Genomic DNA, 17,803 nt, shown 5'->3' with positions numbered 1-17,803 from the left:
TGAAACTGGTTGGGGTTAAAAAAGAAGCAGATCGCGGAAGATTTCTCCCACCTCAAGTCCACGTTCGGTCTAAGTTTGTCACTTTGTTATAACCCTATTAAAAGTGAACTGGAAAGAATGCTTAACACTGAAATATACTTAACAATTAGAGCCTCTTGTTTTTATTCACAGTTTGCTGATGAGATTAATTTACTACAGCAGATAATTAAATTGTGCTCTTCTTCATTTATAGCTATTGCATTCATCAAATAATCAATTCGTTTGGCAGCACTTTCCACAAACTGATATCGCCTTCAAGACATCCGCTTTTTTGTCCCCATCCTCTGAAATTGTCTAGACCAAAGAACTGAAGTTTAATGTTACTTATCCCTAATCAGGTGGCTGCTCCGCAATCATAGCATTTTTCTCAGAATCCTTGCGATAAAGATATTTTTTTTCTCAGTCAGGAGCCCATGACTTGGAACGTTCAACTACCCGTTGTTTATGTCACGGTATTGTCAGAGACAAATCTATTTTTAGTTTGAATTTACCGCGAAATGAGATTCCCCACGGAAGCCCTTCGACTAATCACGATCAGCGCGTGGTTAATTTATAGCTTGACTCATTATTACAACGAAAGCATGTGAGCTCGAGTAGTCTCAGGCTATTTCCCGGAATAAGATAGTCTAAAAAAACTCCGTTTGTAAAAATACCGCGACATTGGCACAGTATGGGAGTTGAACGCTCCAAGTAATGGGCTCCTGTCCGAGTCGAATTATATTCAACACACACCACACACCACACACCACACACCACAAAACTCCATACAAAGCCCCGAAGATGGATAAGGAAGTAAGAAAGCTAGAGTTTTATAGTTTTGCTTGAGCGGGTAAACTTTCCCCTGCTAGTCCGGCCAAGAGATTTCTCGCTGCTAAAGTTGCCATAGCTTCTCTAGTGGATTCCTCTGCACTGCCAATATGGGGAAGGACAACTGGAAAAAACAGGAGAAAGGGCAAAAATATGAATTAACTTGCTTACATCGCTCATAATCCCCGCTGCATTCATAGATTTCAAGCGTTCCTTTGGGCATGTTGGAGGGGGGCTTCCCACTAGTGCTGGTGTCTTATGAAGGCGGGTTAGCGTTACAAACTCGCGACCGTTTATTCCATCAGCCATGTTTGATTTAGAGTTAGAGTGGAAGGTGTGGGGTGGGGGCGGGGAAAGGCGAGAAGACGGCGTGATTTCTATTGCCTCACCCCTTCTCCTCTCCAATTCTTTTTCCCGTCGCAAATCCCTTTGATACAAATTTCTTTCTCTGCCCAGCCTTCCGCTGGCGTAAAAAAAAAAAAAAAAAAGAAAAAAAAATGAAGCCAGCTCTAATTTAAACCAAGAAAACACTGAACATTTGCTCGCTAAAATTAGGCCTGCTCTGAGGGATATATTTTCAGTCTCCGAAATGCCGGGGATCAAAATCACGGATAACAAATCGTAAAGAAAAGTAGTTGAGTAAAAACAGGAACATGGTCTCATTAGCACGTGTGGATAATTCCAAGTCATAACAGTTTACATAATGATACAACGGTCTCATATTTTTTTGTTTCGTTTTGTTTTTTGTTTTGTTTTATGTTGTGTTGTTGTGTTTGTTGTGTTGTGTTTTGATTTGTTTTAGTTTGTTTTGTTTCGTTTTGTTTTTTGTTTTGTTTTATGTTGTGTTGTTTGTGTTGTGTTGTTTGTGTTGTGTTTGTTGTGTTGTGTTTTGATTTGTTTTATTTTGTTTTGTTTTGTAAAACAACTGAAGCTCGTTTTACTTGGGAATTGGATGCAATCCGAACGTAAACATGTTTTTAACTGCTGAAAAATCAGGTGGCTAAAAATTAAGGCAACTGCAATAACTGCGTGTGTTGCTTCTGTTACACTCCTCGTTGCCTGCATGTTTCAAAAAGCATTTTTTTCTCACCACAGTTGTTTAAGGACAAAAGAGGATGATCTGTTGGAAGAGGTTCAGGAACTGTAACATCCAGTCCAGCACCCTACAATAAAACCACAAAACATAATGTGCAAAGGCGTAAAAAAAAAAAAAAGAAAAGAGTTTTACTCTGTGCGACAAGTCCTCTCCTACAATATCTTATAACTAACTTTTTGGCAGGAAGAACGTTTTAAGACAAAATTTGGCCATACATGTGAGAACAATTAGAAAGAATATTCGTCCAGGAAATTCTCAAGGTCCGATGGAAACTCTTTCCCAGCAAACCTTCCTACCCAAATGTTGTAAACAACTTTTCTCTGTCAGGTGTGATTGTCAAGCACACCTTGCAATTGTGAATGCGGTTTAAGGAAGGGCACATTTACTGCTGACTTAAGATAAAGAGTCTTGCTCAGGAACAAAAAACATTGACCCGGCCAGAGCTCGAACCCAAACCTCTCGATGCACAGTCCAGCGCGCTAATTTCCAGGCCATCTTGTCCCTCGATAGAACAGCAGACGTTTACTCACCCATATTTGTCCACTCTTTAGTGCTTCATATAAATCCTCTTGGTTTACCACTCCTCCTCTTAATAAAGAAAAAAAAATCACAAATGTAAATGATCTTTACAGGTCAATCAAGTTATTTAAAAAGAAATGCACGTCTGTCAGACACTTGCGCAACAGAGCAGAACGAACAGCTTGTGAAATTTTACCCTGCTAAGAATGAGCGCGCAGAAATTACAAGTAACGCGCACACGAGATAGCAACACGCGCAGAGGAGAGCGTTCACATTCCTTTTCTCGTCCACACGTGAATTTCTCCTCGCGTGTGTCGGTCTTAGTTAATCGCGCATGATTTAAGGTGGCTAGTACCAGTTTCCTCGCGCGGGGAACAGGACCCTCTTGCGTGACACGCGAGAGACACGTGCGAAAGAAGCGCGAGATCAAAAGATGAAAATTGAAAACAAAGATGGCGGCGCGTGGATATTTTTCTACTTTTGTGAGAGTTTACCTAAGAGCGTGTATTTGATGTGTTGAGCGGCCACTGTGAACGCATCAGATAGAAACTAAGATAAAGACGATTTTCGGAGAAGTAAAGGTTGCTTGACTTCACATCTAAAAGAAATATTCAACCGATATGAAAGTTTGCGACGGCGAAAAAAGAACTCAAGTGAAGGATAATCTACCTGAACTTTACTTTACTTTACTTTAATCATTTTCTCAACAAGCTTAACATATATACAAGGCTGAGGGGAAGGCCAAGAAACAGGATAGGGTTCCCTTACAAAAGGCCACCCAAAAAAGAAAAACACTACACATACCTATATATATTTGTAATAATATAATACTAATAATAACAATAATAATAATAATAATAATAATAATAATAAGTTAGGTTAATTCAGTGTCTAACTGGTATAAATAAGCTTTAAAGACTCTTAAAATCAGAAAGAGACTCAGACTTTCTGACATGCACAGGTAAACAATTCCAGGCTTTCACTGTTCTATGGAAATAAGAATATTTTAGCATGTTTGTTCTCGCATATTGAGTTTTAAATGACAAATCAGCATTTCTTAGTTCATATGCTGCATTTTTCTGGATATAATAAAACTAGATAACTTAATATTTAAAAGTCCCTTTAAACATTTGCAAAAGAAGATCAAGTCAAGCAGAGTCCTTCTAGACTTAAGGGTTAGAAGATGGAGAGATTTCAACCGCTCCATGTAAGATCTTCCTTTGATCATGAGTCGCGTGGCTCGTCTCTGAACGCTTTCAATCATGCCCTGCAAAAAGGCTTGGTGAGGGGACCAGATTTCACAGGCGTATTCAAGGTGAGGCCGCACAAGGTGTATGTAAAGCTTGCGAATCACAGCAGACTGTGTCTGATTCCCACATGTCCCTTTAATCAGCCGCAGGATCTTATTTGCAGAATTTACTTTTGTAAAGATGTGGTCATGCCATGCTAGTGTGTGATGTAGCATTATACCTAGATCTTTTTCCGTGTCAGATAGGAGTACTTGTTTCGTACCAAGATGATAGATATACGTCTCATAACCGCAGTTCATACATATGTTTCATATGTTTGTTGTTGTTTGATTTATCATCTACGGGTTTATGTCGAATTAATTTGATGGCCTGCTCCCAGTTGGCTTGTTAGCTCAATTGGTAGAGCGCTGCACTAGTATCGCAGAGGTCAGTGGTTCGAATCCCGTGCAGGCCTGAAATTTTTTTCAGGTCTGATTTTCACTATTGCTCAAATAGTGCCTTACTGCGAAGGATCGTTCACATATATGATAGATATTGTGGATTGGTTTTTTCTTCCTTGTTATACAGAGCTGTTTGCATTTCTGTGAATTAAAGTTCATTTCCCATAGTTTACTCCAATCATGTAGAGCTGACAGATCGTTTTGGAGGGTGTAACAATCATTAAGGTCGTTTATCACTCTGGCACACTTTGCATCATCTGCATAGAGGGGAAGACTGGTACCAGTAGAAAGGTTTTCCGCAATGTCATTTACATATACAAGAAATAGAATGGGGCCAATGATAGATCCCTGAGGAACTCCGGAAGTAACTGGCTTCCAGTCTGACGCAATGCCTTCGATGAGGGTTCTATGACGTCTATTTGTAAGATAGTCTTTGATCCAGGCTAATAATAAATTTCGAAAACCAAGCATTTCGAGTTTATACAAAAGTTTCTCATGTGGTAGCCGGTCAAAAGCTTTTGCCATGTCCAGGTATATGACATCAGTTTGACCACCCGAGTCAAGTGTTTTTGCCAGTGAATGGATATATTGAACAAGTTGGGTAACGCAAGATTTATGTTTTCTGAAAGCATGTTGTTCTGGTGAAGAAGGTCTTCGACATGGCTGTAAATGTGGGTATGGACACATCTTTCAAGTCCTTTTGACATAATGGACTAAAGTGAGATACCTCTATAATTGGTAATTACATCTTTTTGACCAGATTTAAAAACAGGGGTGAGGTTTGAGTCTTTCCATTTCTCTGGGAAAACACCACTTGTTAATGACTGGTTGAACATTGATGTAATCGAGTCACTTACTTCAGAAGAACACTCTTTCAAGAGCCTGGCAGTTATGCCATCTGGTCCAGGACTTTTTGATGGGTCCAGGTTTTCGAAGATGGATTTTACCTCAGAAACAGAAACAGCCACAGTTGAAATTTCATGAATAGGTAAAACAGGGTGAGATCCTGGTGGTGGAGGTTCAGCATAAGCATGACTATAAACTGAGTGGAAGTATTCATTAAAAAGATTTGCTTTACCAAAGGATGACGTGACTGGGTTTTTGTCCTCTTTGTTTCTCTTTAATGCCAGTGGAAGTTTTCTAGATTTTGTTTTAGTGCTATAAAAGCTCCAGAACTTCTTGGGTTCCTTTTTAACAGAATCAGCAAGGTTATTGAGGTAGTCAGTGTACTTTTTGTGGATCAGTTTCTTTACGTTTCTTCTAAGAGATTTAAAATTGTCGATATGGTCTTGGTTTTTTTATTTCAATGCTCTTCGACTGGCCTTGTCCTTTTTTCTACACAGTGCCTTTACTTCAGAGTCCATCCAGGGGGGGTGTCTGCTTGTCCCTGACCCTTTTGCGAGGAACAAATTCATTCACTGCTGCCCAGTAAAGGTCCTCCCACTTAATTACGTTCATGTTTAATTTATGTCATCATCTAACATAGCAACATGCCAAGGTATATAGGACAGGGTTCTCCTCAGTTCATCCATGTCTGCTTTTTTGAATTAGTTTAAAATTTCTTTTGGCGTGGCTCTGAAGCATGTAGGTTTGATAGAGATACTGAAGGATATACTGAGGTGGTCGGAATGTAAGAAACCCGCACTCAAGGACAGATCAGTAACTAAGTCAGGCGTAGAAGTCAAAACCAAGTCCAGAATATTTTTACCACGAGTGGCAGAAGTAATTACTTGAGTGAGGAATAGGTCGTTTATGATTTCGTAGGTCTTCAGGTAAAGTTGATCAGTGGAGAGGGGTATCTGATTTATCAGTCAAAGTTCGGCAGATTAAAATCTCCAACGAGGAAAATCTTATTGAAAGTCAAGTTGTTAATACGGGAGCAAGATTCTTGAAGGAGAAGCATGTATTCTATACCAGTATTTGGGGGACGGTAGAAGACACCAAACAGGAGCTTAAGACCAGAGGCAGTTTGCAGTTCATTCCACATTAGCTCACAATCAGTTTCCAGATCGTATCTTCTGACTACCACAAAATCATTCCGTGATGTAAACAGAATTCCTCCACCTTGACGATCCTGACGATCTTTCCTGTGTAGCTGGTAACCTGAAGGAGGGATTTCATGGTCAAGAATACATGAGTTAAGCCATGTTTCAGTAACAGCGATGATATCCAGGTCAGCACTATAAACTGCAGCTTGAAAATCCAGCAATTTGTTTTTCAGCGATCTAGCATTTGTGAGTAAGCAACGAAGCCTTCCTGGTCCAGAGGTGGGCTTTGGAAGGCTGGCGCCAGAAGAAGAACGAAGAAGCGGGCCATAGTTTCGGTGGTCTGTGCGGAGTTTATTGTGGAGAAGTGATTTACACGCTCAGCGTCACTGACGTCGGAAAAAGGTAACGTGGATAGAAGGCAGCGAGGACAAGTCCAACAGATATTACCGGCTTGTTGCATCAGCTTATACTGGCGGGGATTTACACTTCCACAGTTTATATGGCACCATAGAGAGCACGAGTCGTAGCTTATAGCTCGATGGTTTCGAGCCACGGTTCGTCTACAGATTGAGCATTTATGAGAAATCGGACCAGGGTTGAGAGAAACGTCGCCGCTTTTGAAAAGACGAGTTTGCTGGAAACTGCTGTCGGAATTTGCATAGTAGCTCACCCGCAAGTTTAGATATCTTTTCCTACGTGTAGCAAAGGCAAGATGGCGGACATGATTCCTCGAAGAGGAGTGATGAAAATTCAGCGAAAAATTTACCACAGGAGAGCCAAACTTCATAGGCAGATAAAACGAGTCAGTGGAAAAACTACTAAAATCATTTTGTCGTCCAGAGGATGTCAGAAAGATCAAACGGGTCAGCAAAAGCCAAGACGACGAAAATACACAACCGATCGCCAGTGGAAGAAGACTTTGAAACTTCAAGGAAAATAATATGATGTAGCCAGAAGTCAAGTGTAGGATTTTCAAGATGAGCCCGGGAGGCTGTCTTTGACAGCTGTTTAATGATTTTCTTAGCAGTAAACGCGAATTTACGTCTGTAAACATCAGATCGAAGGCGCTCGCGCGAGCACACGCAATTGCCAGCGGTAGCTATAACAGATCATGAGCAAATGTCGATCTTATAGAATCCAGATTGTTAAATGCGCGAGAACGCGCGTGGAAATTGCTAAACTCACAAAAGCTATTGCATGAAAACAAGTCCGGTGACCCCTTCTTTTTATTGTTCCAATATGATAATAACGTCGAAAGGAATCATCAGGAAAGAAACTAGAAAATTCTACGGAAAGAAATTTGCGATATGTGAAAATTGCCTCGTTTCTAGATTTTCTGAAATTCCGCTCCGTAGAATTTGTTAAAAATCTTTGTGCATTTTCCTTTTCAAGTGCCAAAAGCAATCACTGAAAAAAATCACGGGGTCACCGGGTTAGTTTTCGAATTACTTTAGCCAGAAGCTAAAAAATGCGTCTCAATAACCCTATGAAAGCGTTGCCATGGAAACTGCTAGTGACGAAATGACACCTATTTTTGGATAACCAGTGATTATATAATTCAACCCCGTAAAAGTGTTCAACTGGCCTTGGTAAGTCTTTCTGTTGTATTCTTTCAAAGTTACAAACCATCAAAAAGATGAAAACTGGTACCATCCACCTTAACAAAGTGCTTGCGTGAAAAAGAATGCAAATTGGAATGACAAGTAACTTAACATTGTGTTCTATGGCAGGAGATAATTGTCCTTTCTTTAAAAGTACAGAAGGTGTAGGCCCGCAGTCTTTTTCGGACAAAAACAAAAATGTGGTCGGAGGTTTTTTCTTTTCTCTAAAACATGTTGTTGGCAGAAAATGGCCTCTTTTGTTCGACCTTCTCTCTATTTCATACGTTCAATGTTTAAAAAACACAAAAGTTTTTTCAGACAAATATCCTTCTGCAGCTAACCCTTTCACTCCCAAAAACGAAAACTATACCAGTATAAGAGATATGTTACAGACAGAAAAGGAGAATTGGCTTTTAAGGATACACTAGACCTTCGAGGGCCAATTTTTTTAAAACCAAAAACCGTGTGGGAGAATTATTTTTTTCAAAATGGATCTCCCGCAATGCCCTCCGACGTAATGCGTATCGGTAAAATTTTGATCAGCGAACTTGACACATAAATTGCAATGCAACCAATACGAATATCGAAAGATCCCCACACGATTTTGAAGACCATTACCCCTCAGGATTGAAATTATGCAGAAGTTTTATTTGTGCGGCGAGATTTGATGTGCAATTAATTCGCTCAAAGAAACATCATCCCTTTCGAATTGTTGCGCCTCGTTCAGTTAAAGACTAGATCATCATCATCATCATCATCATGTTTATTTGTTCAAGCAGGTTGAATTTATTGGCAACTGTATAAGCTGATGTGGACCTGCTGTTTTCCCACCCAACCCACCTCAGGGGAGGACATCCAGCACACAGTAATCTCGTGCGTGGGAAATTAACGTCTCTTACCCCTTACCCTTTAAGAGACGGGACCTCCGGCTTTACGTCCTATCCGAGAAGACGAAACAATGTGAGTGAAGTGTCTTGCTTAAGGACTCAACGTTAAGCCCCAGCCAGGACTTGAACCCGGGCCGTTTAACCCAGAGTCCAGCGCACTGACCACTGGACTACTCACGATGATGATAATGATGATGATGATGATGATGATGATGATGATGATGATGATGATGATGATGATGATGATGATGATGATGATGATGATGATGATGATGATGATGATGATGATGATGATGATGATGAAATCATGGGAATGAAAAAATTGAACAACTGACAATTTCAGTGAGACACTTTAGTCTGTTACTTGCGGCTCTTGCAGTGGTAGGACAGCTTGAAATAACAAAACACTCCCTCCAATTTACCTGCTGGTGTTGACAAATACTGCACTTCTTTTCATCTTGGAAAACACATCCTTGTTAAACATTCCTACATAAAAAAAAGTTTATTTTTGCATAACTTTGAAAACATTACCGCTTTAAGCCCTCTAAAAAATTTCCCATTTCTTAAAGGTTAGGGTAAAGTCTGCATGCAAAACTGGCTATAAAGCTAAATCTCATCAGCCATTTTAATTTTTTTCCTTTAGATTCTTGTTTAATTACTCATTTGATTTTAAGTCTTATAACACTAGACAAAATGTACTGCCCTATTCATCTTTTTTGTTACCTGCTGTTTCAAGTGTCAAAGCTGTGTGTGCACTCACAAAGTCAGACTCTCTCAACAGGGTGTCCATATCAACTGCAATGTAAGGAAATCACATTTGTGTCAGGTAAAATGTTTCTTCATACATTTTGGAGAACCAAAAAAAAAAATAACCTTAAACTGCAGTTAACCATGAGTAAAGATTTACCCTTAAACTGCCATGAGTGACCAAGAGAGAGTTTTCCCTCATATCAATACAGTATCAAGCAAACAGGTGATGAAGAGAAAGAAATAAACTGCCATGAGTGACCAAGAGAGAGTTTTCCCTCATATCAATACAGTATCAAGCAAACAGGTGATGAAGAAAAAGAAATAAACTGCCATGAGTGACCAAGAGAGAGTTTTCCCTCATATCAATACAGTATCAAGCAAACAGGTGATGAAGAGAAAGAAATAAACTGCCATGAGTGACCAAGAGAGAGTTTTCCCTCATATCAATACAGTATCAAGCAAACAGGTGATGAAGAGAAAGAAATAAACTGCCATGAGTGACCAAGAGAGAGTTTTCCCTCATATCAATACAGTATCAAGCAAACAGGTGATGAAGAGAAAGAAATAAACTGCCATGAGTGACCAAGAGAGAGTTTTCCCTCATATCAATACAGTATCAAGCAAACAGGTGATGAAGAGAAAGAAAAATATCAATTAGGGGATTATTAGTTGATCCATCACAAAATTTCCAAAACTAACATCGAAGGTATTGTATGGAAGACACTTAGTTACAGGGTATCTTATCCTCAAGCCAAAATATGATGCATTAATTACCCTATCAATTCTAATTGACAGTGTGCAAATATCATTATAAACACTCAATAAAAAAATAAAAACTTACCATGCTCTGCGTTTGGTGTAACCAGTTTTTCCACTGAAATCAAAGGAATTTAGAACACAGATTGGTTTCTACTATATAACTAAATGAATATGTACAAGCTGCATTTCACTTTCAACTCTGTGTGAAACCCATCGAGAATATAACTCTGTAACTCAAGTTGATATTTAGACAGGTTGGGTTGACATGCACAATACACTTCTGTATGCTGTGTTATTCTTACTCCTACATATTATCAACCAAGTACATGTAGTTGAAATACCAGCAGTTGTGAATTCTAGGATGGACAATTAAGCTATAGATACAAATGGGAATTTTTTAATAAAATATGAAGACTAAGAAGACTTAAATTCCAACTTAAATTCCATGTAGTTGAAATACCAGCAGTTGTGAATTCTAGGATGGACAATTAAGCTATAGATACAAATGGGAATTTTTTAATAAAATATGAAGACTAAGAAGACTTAAATTCCAACTTTTACATGGTAAAAAAAATTAAATATTTATAGAATGTTACTTTGTTCCAAGGAACAGGAAAATCAGTCATGAGAAAGCTGAGTTGAAAGCAGCATTTATTTTTATGTTTTTAGGATATGCCATGCTATGCATTTTTCACAACAACAACAGCAACAACAAATCCAATGCCTTTTAAAAAATAAGAGTTGTATTTCACCCCTGTCTTTCCCATATTACAGCCACCTTTCAACAATACCCTTTTTCTCTTGTTGTAGAGCATTTTAGCTGCTGTCAAGCTTTGTTCTTGTAAGGAAACCATAGTTAATACATGGTCAAAGTCTTACCACTTTGAGGCTTCTTATTGACATCACAATAAAGAAATCTAGAGACACCAAATGGAGCTAGTCTTTGTGCTACAGCGATGCCTGCAATTAAGGAAAAACACACTGGGATGTGCTAATCTGAACAATAAATGGCCAAGTACGTCTTTTAAACAGTGCCTCAATAACAATAATGACATTATTTTATTCAATAACACACACAACATGCATACAATTATCATGAATTTTCTACAACTGTAACTTATGGGCCAACCCTTTAACTCTTGAGGGGGGGGGGGGGTGGGTGATTTGGAAAAAAAAATTTCCTGCAAGCACTTGTTGGAAGAAAAAAATTGCATGCAGCCCAAATGAAACAGAAAAAAAAGAGCATTTAGAACAGAAAAAAAATATCCTGCCCAACAGATTGCTAGAAAAAAAATTTCTTGATGACCAGAAATCACCCACCCCCCCTCCCTCAAAAGATAAATGGTCGGCCCCTTACAGTAGTTTGGCTTATGTTTTACATGACATTATATTTCAGAGATCTGATTAGTGAAGTTCCTACCAAACACTGTTCATATCACAGGTGGATACAGAGCTTTTAGGTAGGAGAAGGAGGTTCAAACTATGATTCAGAAAGCCCAGAATTTTTCTACACTAGAGCATAAATAAGCTATGAAGTATTTCAAGATGAGTACATTTTAGAGACTCAAAGTTGAGTACATGCATCGCTATGTGCTATGCAATCCTGTGGTTGATTGATTTTGGTTTCAAATAGATGGTAAATTACCTGCCATCTGCCGACAGGAGTCCAGAACCCCTAGAGCTCCCCTTGAATGTCACTTTATAGACCTGTATACACTCAGATCATATCTCTTACCTGCAGAGAAATGCTTCATACAAGTCACGTGGTAATCTTCCCTTCATATAATTTCTTGTGAATTAGTTGGGAGAATTTGGTTTCATACCAGGAAAAAATAGTCAAGCTGACAAGTGTATTGCCATTTTATGGATAGTTTCATGTTACTCAAGTATGCAGTTCCATGAGTTACATGGTTAGAACCCGGCATTGTTGCTCAAATAGCAATAAAAGTGTCATAAAAGGGAATTTGTCATTTCTGCTACTAACCAATTCTTCCAAATCCAACAATGCCCACAGTACTGGCTGTTAGTGTTGGTCCACACATCCATAGAGGTTTCCACGTTCCCCATCCTCCACTTTAAAAAGTCACAATTGAATTACTTTGATTGCTATTTCTTAGCAGAGTTAAAAGGTACTTCAAACCAAATGCATAGCTAGGATTCATGTGCTTGGCTCATAAAGAGACAAAAAAAAGTCACTGTAAAATATTCAGCCCTTTAAACATGAATGTAATTGTGAAGGGAAGCGGTATGCTGAAATCCAAGCTTGTGCAACAACTGTGAAGCAAAACTGGTGATTGAAAGGGTTTAGACTTTTTTCTGATCATATACTGTAACTTAGGTTACAGGGTAATGAAAACTGTGACAAGAACTGTTTCTTTCAATCAACCCCAATCAGATAGCCTTGACTTCTTGTAACAATTTCTTCACATGATGCCTTATTCTTTTTTAAAAATTTTGTTGTGAGTGAGGAGGCCTCTTCCATAAGCCCAGTGGCTTCCTGGGTCTCCTCACCTTCTATAAATTATAATGCTGCAAATATTTCCTTTTTTGTATTGTTAAAAAGGCAAATAAAATTAAGATGAAATAGGCCTGGTTTTCTCACTTAAATGTAAACATCTATCAAACAAGGACTAATCTAGGAAGATACTTATGTGTGGAGTACTTATAAAAATCTTTTATGGTGCTAAACATACTAAATATAATTGCAACTAAATCAAATTAGAGGGCTCAAGCCTGGAAAAACTACTTGAACAGGAACTTACTTTTTCACCTCTCCTGCAGCCTCAATTAGTCTTCTTTGGGTTACCAGAAGTAAAGCTACTGTCAAGGTGGCCTAGTTCACAAAGGAATCAAAGGTATGAAAATAGTGAAGAAAGATGTCACTAATGTTTTGCTACGAGAGTTGGACAAACCTGAAATCTTAGTCTCGCAAGAGCATATTGAACCCCTAACTAAAAGTTATTGCACCTCGTGCTTTTTTTTTTTATTTCTTGGCTATGAAAATTGAAGCAGTAATTAAAATGTACAAATATTGAAAACCAGCATTTGCTAGAAGTACACATTCAACTAGTAGATGAATATAACTATGAGCTTCAGCTCTAGCCCAGCCTAAAAATTGTCCTCTGTAATTATACTGAAATGGTCCTAGATGAGAAATTATGTTTCATCTGGTTTAACCATTAATCAGATACTTACGGTCGCATCTGTCAGTACACCTGGGGTGTGGCCAACAGCAATACCTCTGACGATAAAATTTTAAGAATAAGTTTGGAAAGGTTTTCTTTTATCTGGAACTCTTGGCAAAAGTCAAAGCATTTATTAAATAAAGTGATGTAAAATAAAAACCAAAGTAATCACAAGGTCCAAGGAGATCAAGGGAAATGTTACCAGGAGCCAATGATAAAGCCAACTGCTTGAAGTGGGAGAAAATGCGAATTGCTATTAATATATCTTCATTAAAAGTCTGATCCAATTAGTTCAGAGGATGTGGGGACTACTACACTGTCTATGGACCAAACACATTTGAAGTAGAGCAAAATTATAAGATTCCTGCATCACTTTTGACACCCAGTTGAAATTGCACTCACAGACTAAGAGCACTTTACTGCTGATAGCAGGATTCCATGCTCTACTTTAGTCAAAATAAATAGTTATAGTGACCTCAAAACATAACATGGCTGCTATAAATGAAAACGTTTTTGTTAAATTTTACAAAGGTTCATCACATCCTAACTTTAGACTATAGATACTACAAAACTGAAAAAGAACTTATTAACAGCTTGCCATATGATTGCTGAATGCAGGTCATCAAACTGGTGACTTTCCAAACAGATTTAGTAACAAATGTATTTTTTCTTAATTATCACCATGGCAATTTAAATGATTCAGTTTAGATCACCGAATAGGTCCTCATAGAAAACCTTGTCTCTTGTGAAAATCAATTCTGGTTGTCCAATACACAGAACAATCACAGTGTTGAGCCTACTCCCCCCAAACCAGAATCTTCACCTCTTTGTTGTTTCTGGTAAACTGATGTGATCATAACCAACTGACATGGTGCTCACAACTTTCAGCTGAGGTCCTACATTGGATAAAAAAGACAATTGAACCTTTTTAGCTAGTTTTAATAATAATAATAATAAGAAGAATAAGAATAAACAATATTAATAATAAACAATATTTACAGAGGATATCACCAGTAACACTAAGTTAATTAGGGTGGTCCTCTATCTGCCCACCCATCCCACCCCAGGGGAATTTTCTGTCTGGCAGAATGAACTGACGAGGAAGAAGAACATTTTCTTATGGTACCACTTAAATATGAGTTATGAGTTTCTCACTGGGCACAAGGTAATGTGAGATTTTTTCTGTAAGAACTCATGGAGCTTTGTCCGCATCTGGGCAACTGCTCACCTACCCCCCCCCCCCTCCTCCCAACCCAAGATTAACCTTTATTTGTCATCAGTTGACTGTTGCTTGGTTAGGGGAGGGGTGGGTGCACTGTTGTTTGCTTAGGGGAGGGGTGGGTGCACTGTTGTTTGCTTAGGGGAGGGGTGGGTGCACTGTTGTTTGGTTAGGAGAGGGGTGGGTGCACTGTTATTGACACTGACCTGAGCAGACTTTTTTTTAAGGTCAAAAGTAATTTCTGAAATCCACAAAAACTATCAACAGAATCTGTGCATCTTCATGCAAAAATGCACTTCTAACTAATCTGATCTATTCATACTTAAACATCTTTCACACTGTAAGTTTTATTTAAATCTCTTGTATTAGACAACCCACCGGCAGCATCCAGCAACTCAGAATCTATTTTTTCTGTAAGGAGGCAGTAAAGTCCATCCAGACCTGCTACTCGTTTCAGAAGTTCATCTCTTGGAATAGGATCTTCTGAATTCCAGTAATCCAGATGACAGCTTCAAACAAGAAAAGAGGTTTATCAATACAAAGTACAGCAAATCCCTAAACCTTTTAACTCCCTACATACATACATACATACATACATACATATACATATCTTATTAACCAAGCACAAGGGCCGTACTGGGAGAATATTGGCCTGAGGTCTTGACAGTATGGACCAAGCGCAGCGAAGTTCGTTCAAAAAAGACCTCAGGCCGATATTCTTCCAGTACGGTCCCGAGCAAGCTTGGTTAATAAGAGATTTATTATATGACTAAAGTTCAAAGGGACACAAGTGCGGTATCATTCAGGACAATACCCGGTCCAATACTGAGAGAATATTGACCGGCAATAGAGCATTTTGATTGGTTGATTTTAGTTATTGGCCCTCTGACTGCCCGAGTCGTGTAATAAATACATTTATTTGGTAAAGCAGGTTAAGTCTATGATCTGGTTAGCATGATAACAAAGAAATTTGCATTTGAAAAGCAGCAACATCTCTACCATAACAAGGTCATCCTTAGCCTCACTCCTGTTCAAAGGCTTGGCCACCAAGTGCACAACTGTAAAAAGGACTATTCAGAATTTTTCATCTAAATTAACCCTTTAATATCATAAGTGACAAATTACTCCTTAATTTTGGTGTGAAATTTCAGCGTTAATTTTTAATTTTACATGTGAAATTACAAAATTGCCAATCGTAACATCTCTTGTATCTCGATCAGAACCAAGATGGCATTGAGGTTTAAGATGGTGACCTTTGAAGAAGCTACAAAATTAAAAGAAGCGGCCAAAAATTTAAATACGCGAAAGAGCACAATTAACTGGGTGCAAGTTTTTGAGAAGTGGTGTGACGAAAATAGCCTTGAGAAAAAACTGGAGATGATTCTTCTCAAGCAGTTGGACAAAGTTGCTCGAGCAATTATACGCCACGGCTGCATGAATGTAATTTGTCACCCATGATATTAAGAGGTGATCACATGGTTTTCGCGTGAAACATTTACGAAATAATTTCACTTGCGTTTTGTCAAAATTCTGATAATTTCCCTCACCTAAAAGCCTTGGGAAATTATCAGAATTTTGACAAAACACGGGTGAAATTATTTCCTTATTTCACTCATCGCCATTTGATTACACATACTAACTCCCAGAAGTGATTAACATAAAAGTTCTCCCTATAACTTCCATACATTTTCTAGCAAACAGGTAAGAAGAGTACTCAAAAATATCAGGCTGAAGTTGTTAACTGATCTAACACCAAATTCTCATAACCAATTTACAAGAAAAACGTGTGGCAGCCAGAGGAGGGTTTTAACGATCATCATCTTTATCTCAATGGTACACAAGGAAAAAGTCCATATTAGCTTATCTTGGTAAAATTCAAACAAGTTGTTGTTAGTCTTGAAAAACTACTGTGAGATCAGAATCAAAACTCTTTCTTCCCACAGCTATACAATACTCTTCAAACTAACCAAGAGAATTCAATGTTTTATAAAAATAAAGATATGCTGATATGTTTTTCTGTTCTCATTCCTTATTTTTTAATTATATGGAGATAATTCCAAGGAATAACATGTTAATCTCTTCTATGAGTATAAGAGTTAAGGGCGAAGGAGCTTAAAAATACGAACTTGTAGCCTATAGCACAATTAATGTACCAAAATTTATTTGTCCGTAAATGACGAAACCTCTGACGGTCGTTAAGTCTTCACACTTAAAACACAGTGGTAATAATTGGCTTTTAATTTGTCAGAAATAGTCAACACATTACTTTTAAGACTTAATCATTCCTTGTTGATAGTCGAGTAAACAAATAAACAAACAATGATAACTAAAATACTACAAATTTATTTCCTGTTAAAAAATTATGTACACGTGTACAAGTTATTCAATCAAATTTTCTATCTGTGAAATTATATTTTATAGATCTCGTTGGAGAAATTATTCTTTTAGACAAATTATTACAAGATGTTTACCTCTGAGATGACTTGATAATTTCAATAGCTGCTTGGGGGACGTTACGAGTGACCAGAACCTTTTGTTTTTGTCCGTTTGACATGTTACGCGCGAAGATCGGTCCTAAAACTTGTCTGCCAACAAAACCACGGCACAGCCGAACAAAAGGCACGTAAGACATAGCAAAGAAAACACAGGACTGAAACGGAACAATTGCACGAAACCTCAACCACAACACGGAACGCGGTCAAACGTGAAAATCACTTTACCCACCCGTTTAACGATGATCTGATGTTTGTAAGATACAGTATTTGTCAGGCGTTCCTTGCACGGGTAGAGTGCAATCTCGTAGAGCACTGGTAACCAGCAGGGTTTTCCACCCCAGTTTTCCCAAGACAACAAATTCGCTTCTGTAACAAACAATCCATGCATTCAGAAATAAAATGAGAAAGTTCACAAAGAGTTGTTTAATGAACCAGAGGTGACCATAGGGTTGGTTGTTAAAAATCGCGTAACTATCTCCCGAACTCCCCGAATGAATTGCACCGATTCTGATTTACACCGCTTAACTTTTTACCGTCGCTGAGCCAAAGTTATGCTAATTTACTGAAACTATCTCCTTTGCTCCTGTACATATATACATAGCCTAAGAACGGACGAGGAACAAGATGGGAGCAAAAGCCGTAAAAGAAAAAAAAAACCACCCTATTCCGACATCCGCGTCAGTCTTCCAAAAAATAATGCGAATTGCAAAGACAACTGACAGGCATATTCCAGAAGCGTTCTTGCGGACGGTGACCATATAATCCTAT

General features: G+C 38.3%; 1 protein-coding gene and 1 pseudogene across 2 annotated transcripts; both read right to left on the bottom strand.

Moving 5' to 3' along the window:
* Positions 1-133: 133 nt before the first annotated feature.
* LOC111329423 (glyoxylate reductase/hydroxypyruvate reductase) lies at positions 134-17,401 on the bottom strand. 2 transcript variants are annotated; one of them, XM_022934142.2, is made up of 14 exons: positions 17,265-17,401; positions 17,012-17,125; positions 14,919-15,049; positions 14,145-14,217; positions 13,332-13,377; positions 12,899-12,969; positions 12,121-12,209; positions 11,016-11,096; positions 10,219-10,251; positions 9,351-9,422; positions 9,050-9,113; positions 2,473-2,530; positions 1,937-2,009; positions 134-970 (listed from the first exon to the last, which is right to left on the bottom strand). In XM_022934142.2, exons 2-14 carry the CDS (start codon positions 17,092-17,094, stop codon positions 849-851), a joined length of 996 nt encoding a protein of 331 aa, XP_022789877.1. In that variant the 5' UTR covers positions 17,095-17,125; positions 17,265-17,401; the 3' UTR covers positions 134-848. The 2 variants fall into 2 exon arrangements, with proteins under 2 accessions (XP_022789877.1, XP_022789869.1); XM_022934134.2 differs by having other exon boundaries at positions 17,012-17,190; positions 17,265-17,382.
* LOC148735419 (uncharacterized) lies at positions 3,218-6,599 on the bottom strand (annotated as a pseudogene).
* Positions 17,402-17,803: the final 402 nt, after the last annotated feature.

Source organism: Stylophora pistillata, chromosome 3 (genome assembly GCF_964205215.1).
Source record: "Stylophora pistillata chromosome 3, jaStyPist1.2, whole genome shotgun sequence".
Lineage (NCBI taxonomy): Eukaryota > Metazoa > Cnidaria > Anthozoa > Scleractinia > Pocilloporidae > Stylophora > Stylophora pistillata.
This window is presented reverse-complemented; position numbering and strand designations above follow the sequence as displayed.